The sequence below is a fragment of the Triticum aestivum genome, chromosome 1D (assembly GCF_018294505.1).
Source record: "Triticum aestivum cultivar Chinese Spring chromosome 1D, IWGSC CS RefSeq v2.1, whole genome shotgun sequence".
NCBI lineage: Eukaryota > Viridiplantae > Streptophyta > Magnoliopsida > Poales > Poaceae > Triticum > Triticum aestivum.
Window position 1 is genome coordinate 417,129,672 of NC_057796.1, and position 15,579 is coordinate 417,145,250.

The window sequence follows — 15,579 nt, forward strand, 5'->3', positions numbered from 1 at the left end:
GAGATCCAGCAGCACGACGGCGTGGTGGTGGAAGTAGCGGGATCCCGGCAGGGCTTCGCCAAGCGCAAGCGGGGAGGAAGAGGTGTCACGGGAGGGAGGGAGGCGCCAGGGCTTGGGGTGCTGCTCCCATGCGCCTCCCCACTATATATAGGGGTGGAGGGGGCTGGTTTCTTGCCCTCCAAGTCCATTGGGGCGTTGGCAAAGGTGGGGGAAAGAAATCCCATCATTTCCCTTCCCCACCGATTGTTATCCCCCTTTTTAGGGATCTTGATCTTATCCCTTCGGGATATGATCTTATTCCTTCTAAGGTGGGATCTTGGTGCGCCTTGACCAGGGGTGTGGGGCCTTGCCCCCACTACCCACGTTCATGTGGGTCCCCCATGCAGGTGGGCCCCACTTCGGAACCTTCTAGAACCTTCCCGGTACAATACCGAAAAATCCCGAACATTTTCCGGTGGCCAAAATAGGACTTCCCATATATAAATCTTTACCTCCGGACCATTCCGGAACTCCTCGTGACGTCCGGGATCTCATCCGGGACTCCGAACGACTTTCGGATTTCCGCATACTAATATCTCTACAACCCTAGCGTCACCGAACCTTAAGTGTGTAGACCCTACGGGTTCGGGAGACATGCAGACATGACCGAGACGACTCTCCGGTCAATAACCAACAGCGGGATCTGGATACCCATGTTGGCTCCCACATGTTCCACGATGATCTCATCGGATGAACCACGATGTCGAGGATTCAATCAATCCCGTATACAATTCCCTTTGTCAATCGGTACGTTACTTGCCCGAGATTCGATCGTCGGTATCCCAATACCTTGTTCAATCTCGTTACCGGCAAGTCACTTTACTCGTACCGTAATGCATGATCCCGTGACTAACACTTGGTCACATTGAGCTCATTATGATGATGCATTACCGAGTGGGCCCAGAGATACCTCTCCGTCATACGGAGTGACAAATCCCAGTCTCGATTCGTGCCAACCCAACAGACACTTTCGGAGATACCTGTAGTGCACCTTTATAGCCACCCAGTTACGTTGTGACGTTTGGTACACCCAAAGCATTCCTACGGTATCCGGGAGTTGCACAATCTCATGGTCTAAGGAAATGATACTTGACATTAGAAAAGCTCTAGCAAACGAACTACACGATCTTGTGCTATGCTTAGGATTGGGTCTTGTCCATCACATCATTCTCCTAATGATGTGATCCCGTTATCAATGACATCCAATGTCCATGGTCAGGAAACCATAACCATCTATTGATCAACGAGCTAGTCAACTAGAGGCTTACTAGGGACATGTTGTGGTCTATGTATTCACACATGTATTACGGTTTCCAGTTAATACAATTATAGCATGAACAACAGACAATTATCATGAACAAGGAAATACAATAATAACCATTTTATTATTGCCTCTAGGGCATATTTCCAACAGGATTGTGGGCTTGGGATGATTTCTGTCACCTCGGCGACCTCTTTGATCCGGCCCTCTCCAGCACCCTCATCTACCACACGCTCCACGGTAGCCGCCGCCAGCCCAGGACGGCTCCCGCGACGAGGGCGACTCCGGCTCCGACGCGTAGAAGCAAGTATCCCCGCATAGTATGATGAACTAGTTTAATTTTCGTTTGAACTATGTTAATTAAGTTTGTATGAACTATGTTTGGAACTCGGGTGATGTTTGGCGCGAACTACTCGTTTTAAAATCATTTTGAATTCCGATGATATATGCGGGATCTGTTCTGTGCCCGCATCTGTCGTCCGATAAATTTTGTTTATGGGAGCCCGTAAGCGAATTTTGCGGGCCGGTCGGTTGCGGGATCTGCTAGAAATAATGCTTATAATACTTTATAATAGTGAACAAATGGTTGTCAAAGAAAGCGTAAAGTGACAAAACCCGCAGTCAGGCGGCGGCTACGTGTCCAGGCCAGAATACGCCAGCGCCGCCGCAGTTTCACAAGGAACCGGCAGCAGTTCCAGTTCCTCAGTCCACCGCAAGTTGCACAGCCCCAAATCTCAATCTTTGGCAAAACCCTCGCCTCCTCTCCCCCATTCTCTCGTGAGATTCCCCTCATCAGATCGAGAGCTGCACAGCAGTGTTCCGCATTCGGGTCGAGCAGCCGGAGGACCAACCATGGCGGCGACGCACCACCCGGCCTCCCCGACCGGCGCCGGCGCCGGCGGCAAGTCCCCGTCCTCCTCTCCCTCGCCGCCGCCGGCCGTGCGCCTGGCGGCGTCGCAGGCGGCGGCCGTCGCGGCGATCCAGCCCAGCTCGCCGCGCTACTTCTTCTCCTCCCTCGCGGCCTCCTCCTCGCCGCACCGCCGCATCGCCATCGCCGTCGACCTGTCCGACGAGTCCGCCTTCGCCGTCAAGTGGGCCGTGCAGAACTACCTGCGCCCGGGCGACGCCGTCGTGCTCCTGCACGTGCGCCCCACCTCCGTGCTCTACGGCGCCGACTGGGGCTCCATCCCCGTCTCCGTCGACGACGGCGACGGGGAGGGGGGAGGAGGAGGCGCGGCGCCGGCGTCCGGGGACCCGGAGGAGGACGCGCGCAAGAAGCGGGAGGAGGACTTCGACGCCTTCACCTCCACCAAGTCGCAGGACCTGGCGCAGCCGCTCGTCGCCGCGCAGATCCCCTTCAAGATCCACATCGTCAAGGACCACGACATGAAGGAGCGCCTCTGCCTCGAGGCCGAGCGCCTCGGCCTCTCCGCCATGATCATGGGCAGCCGCGGCTTCGGCGCCTCTCGCAGGGCAGGTAACGGCAGGCTCGGGAGTGTCAGCGACTACTGCGTGCACCACTGCGTCTGCCCCGTGGTGGTTGTCAGGTACCCTGATGACGCCGGGGCTGCGGGCGGTGCCGAGTCTGTGGGGGATGAGCTGCGGACGGTGCCTGAGAACGAGGTGGTGTTCCATGAGGCGCCAGAGGGGCAGAAAGGTCGGTTCCTTTGCTTCATCTCGTACTTTGTTTGCCATGAAGTAGGTAACGAAATGTTCTGTATGATACGGTTCAGGATGGCTAATTCAGGAAAATTAAATAAAAATTTGGACATTGCCAAATGGTCAGAATGCATTTGATAGTGATGGCAAGGAAGGAGACACACGATGAAGAGTGTTGCTACTACCTCCATCCGGGTTTACTAGTCCCCCTCGTATTTTGGGTCATATTTTGACCTTAAATGTAACTAATAAAATATAAGTTATATGTAACAAAAATAATATCATAGGAAACTACATTCAAGTAATAATTCAACAATATTATTTTTGGTCATGCATTAACATTTTGCTAATCAAATACAATATGTGGTTGGAGTTTGATCCAAGATACGATGGGGACTAATAAACTCAAACGGAGGTACTCCCTAGTACAAAGTTGGGTCATCTATTTTGGAACGGAGGGAGTAGTAGTTAACTGGTCGCATTGCACTAGCACTAATTCACTACAGAAGTCCAGTGAATGGCCTAGTGAATCTGTATAATAGCGGATACTGGAAATACATAGCCCAGTGAAAATACCAAAACACAAAACAGGTTGCCTCTGGAACTGTGAGTAGCAAAACAGCTGTACGGACAATGGCCTGTCAAGCTACATTGCACATTATGTTGCTGTTCTGCTCTGGCTGAGTCAAATATTTGACCTGTATGTTGTTACTTAGTTGCATTTGACACTACTATTATCTATCCTATGCATACCTAGCAGATATGCACTTCATTTATGAATGGAATTAAACTGTTTTCATTATTGAATGATGGAGCTTTGAATTGTGTTTTATATGTTGAAATGTGCTAAGTTGTCTTCTTACCCGATAAGAATGGATGATTGCTGCAAGTAATCAAATTGAAAGTCTCAGAATGGGAACTGTATTGTATGTTTTGTAGATCTAGAAAAACACCTTTCAAGTTACTGTTATGTTTGTTCATCTATGTATCCCTTGTAAAATTACAATTGTTTTTTTTTTTTGGTGATGGAAATTGATTTCATGAGAATATGTGGAGGAAGAATGAAAGATGTCTTTCAGTTACCTTTAGGTAGATGTAGACTTATTTTGAATTTGCTCTGAATCTTGTCATGTGCTTATCGTCCCATGGGTTAGGACCTAAGAGTGATGTCTTCTACCATTTGCACTTGTAGTTCCAAACTGATAACAACTGCCAATGTAAGATGCATGGACATATCCAGGTGGCATCATCTAGAAAGTGGAACTTCTTGCTTTAATGAGTACTCCGTATTTGTCATTGTGTTCCACACAAAGTCGGAGATGCTCAGACTTGAAACACCTACTAGTCGGGGTATACACACCCTGAGGCACTGTCTTTTTAGATGCTTATCTTTTGATCGAACATAAGAAAATAAAACCATCCAGAACATACCATTTGTTCGCCTTCATATTCTGTATCCCACCATAACATGCTCAGCGTAACATTGGCATCACTTGATCGCAACCTAGTTAGTGTCTATTTCAGGTCATTCACTTTTACAGCCTGTATAATCCTTTGTTATTGCCCATGTTATTCCTTATCAATCTACTGTCTAGTTGGCTGGCGAGTTGTTTTACATGCTTACATCACGAATAAGATTCTGATTTGCCCTGTCTTAACAGAAAACTGAGGAGGTAATAGCAAGCACCAAGCAGCCAGATTACAAGGAGAGAGAGCAAGTCTTGCTTGATGCCAAACCCCTCTGTAAGCTGTAACTGAGTGGTCTTTCCACTCTGCTTTGCAATTTGAGTTTGTATCAGACGTGTGGTAGATCATGGACCAGTCCTTGCTGTTTCGCTTCCTGAGAATTGGAATGAGAATAATGTAATTCTGCATATGGTAGCTGTTAACCTGTTGTGTGAACGTTTTTTGCCTAGCTCCCTGGAACATTGCTTCATATGCCGACTTGTTTTTATTGCCACGCGTGACCGTTCGGATGCTTGTTGTTTCTCCGTGGTTATCTGCTTCTATCTGCTTCTGCATGATTCTGATTGTAAGAAGTTGACGAATCTTGGTTGCTTGGCTTCCTCCGTCCCATAATGTAAGACGTTTTTTGACATGACATTATACTCCCTCTGTCCCAAAATAAGTGTCTCAAGCTTAGTACAACTTTGTACTAACTTTAGTACAAAGTTGAGACGCTATTTTAGGATGTAGGGAGTAGGACGGAGGAAGTATGTTCTACATGTAACTAATTTTGAAGAATCAGCCTTTTTTTTGTGGGTGCAAGAATTTGATGTTTGATAGAGTACTACTTTCCTCCATTGTAAATCAATTGAAGTTCTAGTTTTGTTGTAAGTTTGAAAACCTAAAGCAGGCAGCCGCTAGCACGCATTACAGAAATGTTGACATGATGCATGGTTCAACAAAAGATTTGTCTTCTTCTCTATGGAAACAAATCATGGGGAGTATGATGTGCCCGTCGGTGCAGCTTCGGCAACAACAGTGCCGATCTGGTTATTACTCCTTTTGTAAAGAAATATAACATTCATTTAGATCACTAACGCTTTTATATTTGTTTACGGAGGGAGTACATCAACTCGAGCGTTCGTCTAGGTATGATCGACAAAGTGGGGTTGATGTCGTTGGACTTCCTGACTGCCTGCGTGGATACCTAATTTTTTGTTTCGGCGATGGCGCGGAACTCCAGCGGCAAGAATTTCAGTGTGATGTACTCCCTCCGTTCGGATTTAGATGTCGCGATGGCTTTTTTGCGAAAACCCCCTCCATCTATTTCCGACCGAACCCGCGGTCCTCGCCCTCACTTTCTTCTCCGGCTGGCCGCCGCGGTCCGCTCTGTGCTCTTCTCCGGCTCGCCGCCGCGCTCTCCCCCCCCCCCCACCACGGATTCCGCGCTCTCCCCCCCCCCCCACCTTCGGTGGCCTCGCCGTGCTCCTCTCCTCCTTCCCGCGGCGAACTTCCAAAAAGCTTGTACCTTTGAGTTCAAGCTGGCGACGGATTCCGTCGATCCGAGGGGCGAACTTCCAAAAAGCTTGTACCTTTGAGTTCAAGCTGGCGACGGATTCCGTCGATCCGAGGCCGAAGGCGCCAGATCCAGACCACTAACAACATGACGCCGGCAGCAACCTTCCCACAAGCAGCGGCCATGGCGTACTCGGCCTCCCTGCAGAGCTTCCTCCCGCCCTCGGCCCACGCGGCGACGTCGTCGTCCCAGCACCGGCCCAACCACGCCCGCCCCTTCCAGTGCGCGGCCGTTTCCGCCCCGTCGTCGGCGGCCGCCTCGCCGTCGGCCTCGGCCGTCCCGGCGGAGCGGCTGGAGCCGCGGGTGGTGCAGCGCTGCAACGGGAGGGCGGGTACTGGGTGCCTGACAAGCTCACCAAGCTGCCCATGGAGCAGATCGACGCCGACAAGCTCACCAAGCAGGACGTCGACGTGCGGCTCAAGTGGCTCGGCCTCTTCCACCGCCGCAAGCAGTAGTGTATACCCCTGCTCTGTCAAGGTATACTCTGAATTCTGAATTTTTATTAGAACTTTGAATTTTTATCTTGTGGCACCATAAGAGATACTCTGAATTTTGATCGAAGATACTCTGAATTCTTCTTGTGGCATCATCAGAGATACTCGTAGAGTAGACTAATTTCTCCCTCTATTGCTCGTGGAGCAGCCTAGAACTGAGTGAGTCTGTCAAAGCATCATGTTTGAACTCGTGGAGCAGCCTAGAAAAATTAAACATCAGGTAGATAAATAAATTCAGTTTTTAGCTAGATGTAGCATAGGGAGATTACCTGCACATTACCCTTAGGAGTAAAAAGGCTTCAGAACTCAGGAGTCAGGAGAAAGTTTGATTTTCAAAAAAAAAAATTGCCCTCTCAGATCTCTGAACGGCAAACAAAGGTGGCCCTTTTAGGATGCTTTCGACTTTTATGAGGGAACAGTCTAATCAGTGTTGCAGGGTTCAGACTAAATACTCCAGTTATAACACCCCAATTATATTAGTGACACCCCAATTATTGGAGTACATATATTAGACACCCAATTATAACACCCCAGTTAGATTTGTTTGATTCAGTTTCAACTATAACACTGACACTGTTTGTTATACCCGAAGCTAACTGAGAAAATAGAACAAGCATGCATGGTCTTACAGAGGATATGGGACGAGCAATATCAAACAACAAAGCACAGGGACAAAAGAAAAACTCCTGGGAGTAGTTTATAATGTGCATGAATGAACAAATTCAGTCTGTACAACAAACACACTTTTAAATTCAGAAAAAATGAATGAAGTCTGTGTCTCCAGTGCTAAAAAATTTCACCATAAAAAGCTCCTCCTTGGCATTAATTTCAGTTAATTTGGATCTGTTTGGTAAATTACAAGATTATGATTGGAAGCTGCCACTGTTCCACTTATCTGAATCTTCTGCCAAAATCACCTGGCTGCAAATGTCATTCCTAGCACCAACTGGTCATTCCTGGCACCAACCAGAGCACTAGCTGACCCCAAGTAAAGAAGAGTTGTTCTTTTCCTGCTGCTTGGAGGCTGCTGGTGCTCTTTTATTGCTGCTTGAAGGCTCCTGGTTCTCTTTTCCTGCTGCTTGGAGGCTGCTGGTATTCGAAGGGTGTTTCTGCTTCTTCAAGGCTGCTGCGGCTCTTTTCTTGCTGCTCTTTTCCTGCTGCTTCTGCTCTTTTTCTGCTGCTAAGATTGCTTCTGCCTCTTCTATAAAGGCTTTGGTCTGTCCAACTAGCTCACGATCGATAGATAGAGCTATAGGAAGTCGTCCTTCTGACTGCCGGCGTTCCTTGTTCATGTGAGGGATCGAGTAGTTTATCGCTCCCTTGTTTCTCATTACTTCTCGGATGCATGACTGCAGCGTCACGAAGCTTCTAGCTAGCTTATCAACCGGGTAGTTTCGATATTCCTCCTCCACACCTTCTATCAGTTCCCTGATGCTTTGAGGTGCTCTGCTATCGGTGTGGGACTGGAGAGACCTGAATATGCAGAGATCAAGAATGTTCATGTCGGGACTGTTTGGAGGCTGTTGAAGCAACTTAATATCCAAATCAGTCTGTTCTATGACTTGTCGGAAAACCGGGTCATCGGGAAGAATATGTGGCGTGGCATTATCTTGTTGGATATAGATTGTCGTCCTTCATCTTCGTCCGGCCAGCGCTCTTGGATCGCAGGAATAAGTTTCTCACACATGTAATACCTCATTACATCTCGTGTGACTTTCAATGATTTGAGCTCGAGCGTCCCTTTATCTCTGTTTTCACTGGTTCTTTGAGCAGGAGACTCTATGACAAAAGCCCAAATGCCGAGCTTTCCATCAAAAGTGACCTCACCACCTTTGCCGTATCTTGGTTTAGCCACGGCTGCGAGAAACATCACCTTGGCGATGTTATCCTTATGATGCAAGGTGCGCAAGGGGTCGGGTTCTTCGGGAAGCAAATAGTAGTTGTTCACCTCCCCAGTCATGTTGAACCACTTTTCATCCATGTAGGCTATGTTGTCTAATTCCCGTGTCGCAGACCAATAATCTTCACACATAGCCAAGCACCATTTCAATCTCTTTACAATGTTGGATAGGTTTAAGTGGGGCCTCAACTTATTACTGTGACGCCTCAAATGACCCCACTCGAACCTTGAGTGTAAGGTCGTGCAGCTTACACCCAATGCCTTTGACAGACCTCGCAATGTTCTCCTTCTGTTCAATGGGATTGTCACCATCCTCGACAGATCCAAATCTTTCCGCTTGCGGCCAACTCTACCTGGCTTTTGATTTGAGACATCAACTTTCTCCCCTTTTTCAATCTGTTTAAGAGCTCTTTCCCATATTCTCTCAACAGTTCTTACGGTTGTATCGAGTAGGCTAGCAATGACCTCCTTGTCTTTTTTCAGAACTTGTCCATTTTGGGTCTTGATCACCATGAGTGCAAAATAAATACCATATCTCTCCTCATTTGTGAGTTCCCCATGAATTGGTTTCTGTACAGCACTTGCTTCCTCATGAATTGCTTCCTCTACACCACTTGCTTCTTCATGAATTGGTTCCTCCACACCACTTGCTTCTTCCCCTGTCAAATAAGGAGCAAAAGATAAGTCATGTAGCTATTGCAAATAATAGGAGTAGATCATGGAAATGAAAATGAAAATGCAAAACTTTTGGAGGTAGTACCTGTTGCTTCATTATTGACTGGTTCTTCATTGTTGTATCGTTGTTGACTGTTGTGTTCTTCCTGTTGATCTGCAAGTTCTGAGGCATTATCTTGTTGAGGACTCATGTTGAGATCAATCACAAACATCATTGCGGCGGTGGAGCACTTGCTCAGGTAACTGTTCATGATCCAATAAGAAAGAACATTCTGGTCAAGTTAAATCAGCTAAATCAAAGAGGCACCTGAAAATAGTTCTCTCCACAAGAATTGTTTGCTAGACTGATGGTTATTGCTTCATTGGTTATTTTCTTCATTGGTTATTGCAGAACAAGTAAGTAGTGATGGGCTGCTTGCTTGAGCCTACACCATGCTGTCTTTTGTTCAGACTTGAGAGTAAACAAAGAGCAGCTGTAAAAGCTTTGTTTCTTTTACAATTCCTAGATACTCTGCATCTACTCCCAAATTCTGTACTGAATAAAACTGTTCTGTACTAAATAATGCCCAAATTGTACAAGGAGGACATTGGATCATTGTCTAGTGCAGAACAAGCAATGGGCCTGAATAAAACTGTACTAAATAATTTCTGGAAGTGCATGTGAATACCACCAGCTGCAACTACTCTAGCATTCAGTATTGAGCTTCATTGGGTATTCAGTGTAACTGTGTTACCAGCAACACTCAGTATTCAAGTTCTGTTTAATCCAGTTTTGCTTTACAATCAAACAGGGAGAGGAATACCAGCAGCAATTAAGTTCTCTTTAATTCAGTATTCAGTATTCAGCAATCCAGTTTTGCTTCTACTCTTTCAAGTATTCAGTATTCATGATCTTTAATTCAGTATTCAGGTTTACAATCAAGTTCTCTTTAATTCAGCAGCAACAGCAACAGAGGCGGGGGCGGGCGCGGAGAGGAAGACCCTGGGCTTGGAGGAGAGGTTGAGCAGGGCCAACGCGGCGATGAAGACCCTGGGCCAGAGTGGCGACGAAGACCCAGTGCCGCGACGGCGACCAAAATTGTCCGCGGCGACGGCGGCCAAGGCGGACCAAATCGAGGACCTAGTCGTCAATTTACTGCTTCTTGGCACGATTCAGAGGGAGGTGACGAAGAGGAAGAACTTTAGGAGCAATCCCGCTGCTCAGGTAGGCGAGGGCACACCCATGGCGGCTGCGCGCAGCTGGGCGGCGGCGCAAGGCGCCTCCGTGGAGGTTCTGCGCGTCTCCTCCGCGACGACGCAGGTCGTCTCCTGCACAGGCGGCTGGGTCCTGCAACACGCGGAGACTCTCTCTGGGTGCTGAGGAGAACGGGGGATGGTGGCCGGAGCCGGCGACGCGCGAGGGACGGTGGAGAACTGAGGAAGGAGACGGGGGCGTTTTTTCAAATGATTCGAAAGTATCAGGACATGTTTGCAAAATGCATAATGTACAGCACGCGCGACATCTAAATCCGAACGGAGGGAGTATCTCCTAGTAGATGCCATCTACATACCCTAAAAAAAATGTCATCCACACATGATGGTTTGTGATGCATACAAATTTAAAAGCGAGAAGCAGAAAGAATGTTATGACAAATCAGTGTAAATTATTTTTCTAGGATTTTTTGACAGTTTTTCTAGGGTTTTGTTTGTGCAATTTTGAGGGTTTGTCTTTTCACAACGGCACATTCCTTGGGCTGAGAGACGGCCCATTTTTTTCTCCTTTTCTCTGTCCGTCCGGCTCCACCACAGGCGGAATTCAAAGTTTCAAACCACCCCGCCCCAAGCGAGTGCTACTGATTGACACGGAAACAGAGTTGATTTCGAAGCCAAACTGCGCTCCTCTGTGTCGTCACCGGCCACCGGGCGGCGCACCGAAGCGAGGCCGCAGGAAGCAGAGATCCGGAGACCACGATGCAGCAGCAGCAGCCGGCCCTCCTCAGCTTCGGTTCGTCCCGCCTCCCTACCTTCCCTCTCCCCTGCACTCTACTGATTTTATTATGCTCCACCCGGTTCCGTTCGATTCAGTTCTGCTCCTCGCCGTCGTACTCCTGGCGGGGCGGGTGGTCTCACGGCCATGGATTCACCTCACGGCTGCCGATTTTTCGTGTATCGTGTGCGGTGCAGGAGGAGGCGGCGAGTGCCGCCACGACGAGGACGACGAGGAATACGCGACGCTGGAAGCGCTCGTGATGCAGCAGGGGCAGTCCGCCTCGGTAGGAGCGCCTCACTTCGACGGCGCAGACTTTGAAATGTGGCAGGTTGGGATGAGAGACCACCTGCTTTTCTTTCACCCTCGCGTGTGGAGCATTGTGGAAACCGGCTTCTCTTGTGTGGACGAAGCAAACCCGACGGATCTTGAATCGAGGAATGTCCACTACAATGCCCAAGCCATGGACGCCATACACTGCGCCCTGAGCGACCATCAGCTCTACCGGATCTGGCACCTCGATACCACTAAGGAGGTCTGGGATGCCCTCCAGGTTATGCACGAAGACACCCCAATCGTCCGCGAGCTGAAGGTCAAGCAGCTGAGGGAGAAGATGAAGTTGTTTGCGTGGAGGAAGGGCGAGTCCGCCGATGGCATGTGCGCAAGGCTCGAGAATTTGGTCTTTGAGATGAAGCAGCTTGGATGCGAAGAGGTGACCGATTCTTATGGTGTGAGGGAGATGCTTCGTGCCATGGCACCAAGGAAGTCATCCTTTGTGACCCTCATTCGTGAAGGGCGTAAGTTAGAACACACCCCTCGAGATGTGCTCCAAGTCTACAATATGATGCAAGAACAATCCAGAATCGTGCGCGGGTACGCAAGGGCGAAGGTGGACAGTGTCACCCGAACCGAGCCCGACTACGATGAAGATTGCTTCAGAGAAGCGCCTTGCTTCGATGGCACGCACTATCTATCATGGCAGCGTAGGATGAAATTCCATCTGCTTAGCATTGACCCTCTTGTGTGGAGAATTGTGGAAACTGGCTTGTCTTGTGTGGATGAAGCAAATCCAACGGCTCTTGAAAAGAGGAATTGGCAGCACGATTACCGAGCTAGACGTGCCTTACAGCATGCCATAGGTGATGATCAATATATTCGGATTTGCCGATATCAATATAAGAGTGCTAAGGAGATTTGGGATGCTCTCCAAAAATTTAATGAAGCAGTTGGTAAGTCAAAGCTCAGTTCACTGAGCATGGATATGAACTTCTTCGTCTTAGGAGAAGATGAGTCCCCCAATGACATGTATACACGGCTCAACAATTTGGCTAATGAGATGAAGGGTCTTGGGTGCAAAGAGATGACTGATTCCTATCTTGTGAGGAAGATGCTTTCTGCCATGGCACCAAGGAACTTAAACCTGGTTTTTTTCCTCAAGCATGTGAAGCCTAACTTTGAACTACTAACCCCCCAGGATGTGCTTGCAACATTCCTCCTCTACGACATGGAGCAAAAAGAATCCAAAATCATGAGTGGGCATGCTTTGCCACACTCAAGCAAGAAGGTCAATGCTGCCTTGAAGGCCAAGCAAGTCCAAGTGGACAAATCAAGCGATGATGAAAACGATCATGATCAAGATCAAGAGGAAATGCAACAAGGAATGCAAGAATTGACTCTCTTCATGAAGAAGTATAAAGGGTTTCTTGGAACGAAAGGCTATGAAGAAAGAAATAATTTCTCTGACAAGTCCAAGATGAGGAAACCAAAGAGATATTGCTATCAATGTGGAGATTCCAATCATTTCAGTGCTGATTGTTCTAAGGAGGACAAGAAAGAAGAGAATGAGGAAAGCAAATACAAGAGGAAACCATTCGACAACAAGGGCAAGCCACACAAGCCAGAGGGGGAGAAAGGTCCGTTCCTTTGTTTCATCTTGTACTTTCCATTGCATAATTTGCCATGAAGTAGGTTATAAAATGTTCTGCGTTACAATGGTGCGATCCGATCCGACACGGATTCAGGGTGGCCAATTTTTCAGGATTTAAGAAAACAAAAATTTAGACACAAGTGTCCGGTGTCTGAGTAACACTGCAAATGATTTTAATGCGTTGATATCAATGTCAAGGAGACACAGGATGAAGTATTGGTAATTTGGTATTAGTAAAAGCAATTTAATTACTGAGTGATAATGTACTTTGGTTGTGATAGTGTACCTGAGACTCTTACCAGCCCTAAGATTCAGGCCTTATCTGATAGTGTACTTGAGTCTAATTTGATTATTGAGCGGGCAATATAGTTCAGGCAAATTAATGAAGTGATATGACTTTCGGAATGTGTATGGTAGTGCAAATTGGAAATGCATAGTCCGGTAGAAATACCAAAACATGAAGCCGGTTGCCTTAGCAAAACAGTCAGTATGGACAACGGCATGTGAAGCTACACTGCACATTGTTGTCATTCTGCTCTGACTGAGTCAACTTTTGACCTGTACACCATTCTAAGCATCTGGCATTATTTTTATTCTATGCCCACCAAACGGTTATGCAGTTCATATATGCACTAAATTTAAAATATTTCTTTATTACATGATGGAGCTTGGAATTCTCTTTTGTATCTTGAAATGCGCTAAAGTTGTATACGATAAGATTGGAGGATTGCTCCAAGTAAGTAAGCCGTATTCTGTATCATAGATCTGGTCAATTTTACATGCTCACCATTTGCAGATATTTAAAGTCGAACATTCATTGGGGTGTGGATTCGGGAAAAATATCTTACTGTTCACTGTTATGTTTGATCATTGATATATCCCTTGGAAAATCACCATGGAAACTTCTTTATTTTCGCATTGGAAACTGATTTCATGAGTATGTGTTGGCGGAAGAATGAAAGAGGTGCTTGATATGCTTGGTAGAAATCTTACTAGCTGCTGGCTAAGCGAAAAGAGATTAAAAATCTTTAATATCATCACTTCGTCAATCCTGTGTGGGCTCTGGAAGTGTAGTGATGGTATGATCATTAATCATAATATTTGGTTGAATATGAAACAGGTGCGGAGGCACATCCTCACGTAAACACGGGAGTGGAAAGTGCCGTTCAAAGATGCGGAGGCGGTGGACTTAGACCGCTTGGGAGGCCGGTTGATGAAGTACCTGAGAACTCCGCTTCAAAGCTGCCAAGGAAACCTGCCGCCCAATCGGCACAGCAACACTACTGCCTCAGTGGGCGTCTGGTGGAGGAGTGATGGCACCCTTGTTGAGGAAATCTTAAGCACGCGCATGCTGTTCACCTCTCAAACCTGCTTTCTTTTGGCTCGCATTTTAGGCCTTGTTTTCGATGCTATGTAACGCCGGTTTGCGAATGATTTGCACCTGTTAGCGCCGCATAACTCGTTGGTTTCATTCTATGAAATCCACCCTGTTCATCGGCGGAAAAGGATGCCTTTCAGTTACCTTCATCAGGTAGACCCAGACTTGTTTTGAATTGTTCTCTGAATCTTGTCATGCAGCTTATCATCCCATGGGCTAGGTGTGATGTCTTCCATCATTCGCACTTGTAGTTCCAAACCTCAAATAATTGCCCAGTATAAGATGCATGGACATATCCAGGCGGCATCATCGAGAAGGTGAAAGACTCTGTTAGTCTCTCTTTCCACTCTGCTTTGTACTTTGAATAATCGATCTTTCCACTCTGTTATTCTTTCATTGCTGAAGAATTGAAGTGAGAATAATGTATTTCTGCAGACGGTAGCTGTTGTATGAATGTTTCTGTTTAGTTCCCTGGGACATGATTCCATACGCCGGCGTGTTTTTAATTGCCAGGCTGACCATTCCGATGCTTTCTTGTATCTCCATAGTCTCTGATTTTTTGTGTGTGTGTAATTCTGCTTGTAAGAAGTGTACATCAATACATCATGGACGTGGTTTTGGTGTTTTTGCTACTGCTTGGATGTTGGATGTTTTTGATAATCTCCATCTTGATTATGGATTTTTCTATGGGTCGTTTTCTAAAGACGGTCATAATCACAGAAACATCTTGGGGGTTGGAGGAGTCACCCGGTCTGCAGGTGAGTTTCCTAAAGTCTGAACCAGTGCCATGCTGACTTGTGGTGCAAGGGATCATGGCTTCCGAGCATCATATATGAAAAATGTTAACACAGTGTAAAAAGTTTGTCAGCGTAATTTTCAAAAATGTTGATGGCATTAAAAACATGTTTGTGACATTTAAAAGATGTGCACGTGTTTCAAAAAAATGTTTATACAATGTGAAAAAATGTTTCATACCATTCAAAAACTGCATGTTACATTTTTTAAAAATCTTCATGAGTTTCAAAAATATGTTCGCGGCATTTTCTGAAAATATTCATACAATGTAAAAAAATATTCGCATAGTTTCTTTTTTAAAAATTGTATTGTTTAATAAATGTTTCAACATTTGTTTGAAAAATGTTTAGCACATATTAAAAAAATGTTCAAAAACAGGTACTGCCTACGATCCATATTACTTGTCGTTGCTTTAATTGTACAACTTTATACTGAAGTTATACTAAAGCAGTCACAATTAATA

General features: G+C 46.6%; 2 protein-coding genes across 4 annotated transcripts; both read left to right on the plus strand.

Annotated features, from left to right (window-relative positions):
- Positions 1-1,971: 1,971 nt before the first annotated feature.
- LOC123182523 (universal stress protein PHOS32) lies at positions 1,972-4,861 on the plus strand. Its single transcript, XM_044595125.1, has 2 exons — positions 1,972-2,957; positions 4,621-4,861. The coding sequence occupies exons 1-2, from the start codon at positions 2,153-2,155 to the stop codon at positions 4,626-4,628; spliced, it is 813 nt and encodes a 270-aa protein (XP_044451060.1). The 5' UTR covers positions 1,972-2,152; the 3' UTR covers positions 4,629-4,861.
- Positions 4,862-5,979: 1,118 nt separating this feature from the next.
- LOC123182524 (uncharacterized) lies at positions 5,980-14,908 on the plus strand. 3 transcript variants are annotated; one of them, XM_044595128.1, is made up of 5 exons: positions 5,980-6,458; positions 9,212-9,289; positions 9,961-11,034; positions 11,214-12,929; positions 14,064-14,908. In XM_044595128.1, exons 3-5 carry the CDS (start codon positions 11,001-11,003, stop codon positions 14,255-14,257), a joined length of 1,944 nt encoding a protein of 647 aa, XP_044451063.1. In that variant the 5' UTR covers positions 5,980-6,458; positions 9,212-9,289; positions 9,961-11,000; the 3' UTR covers positions 14,258-14,908. The 3 variants fall into 3 exon arrangements, with proteins under 3 accessions (XP_044451063.1, XP_044451062.1, XP_044451061.1); XM_044595127.1 differs by having other exon boundaries at positions 9,989-11,034; XM_044595126.1 differs by having other exon boundaries at positions 9,992-11,034.
- The last annotated feature ends 671 nt before the right edge of the window (positions 14,909-15,579 follow it).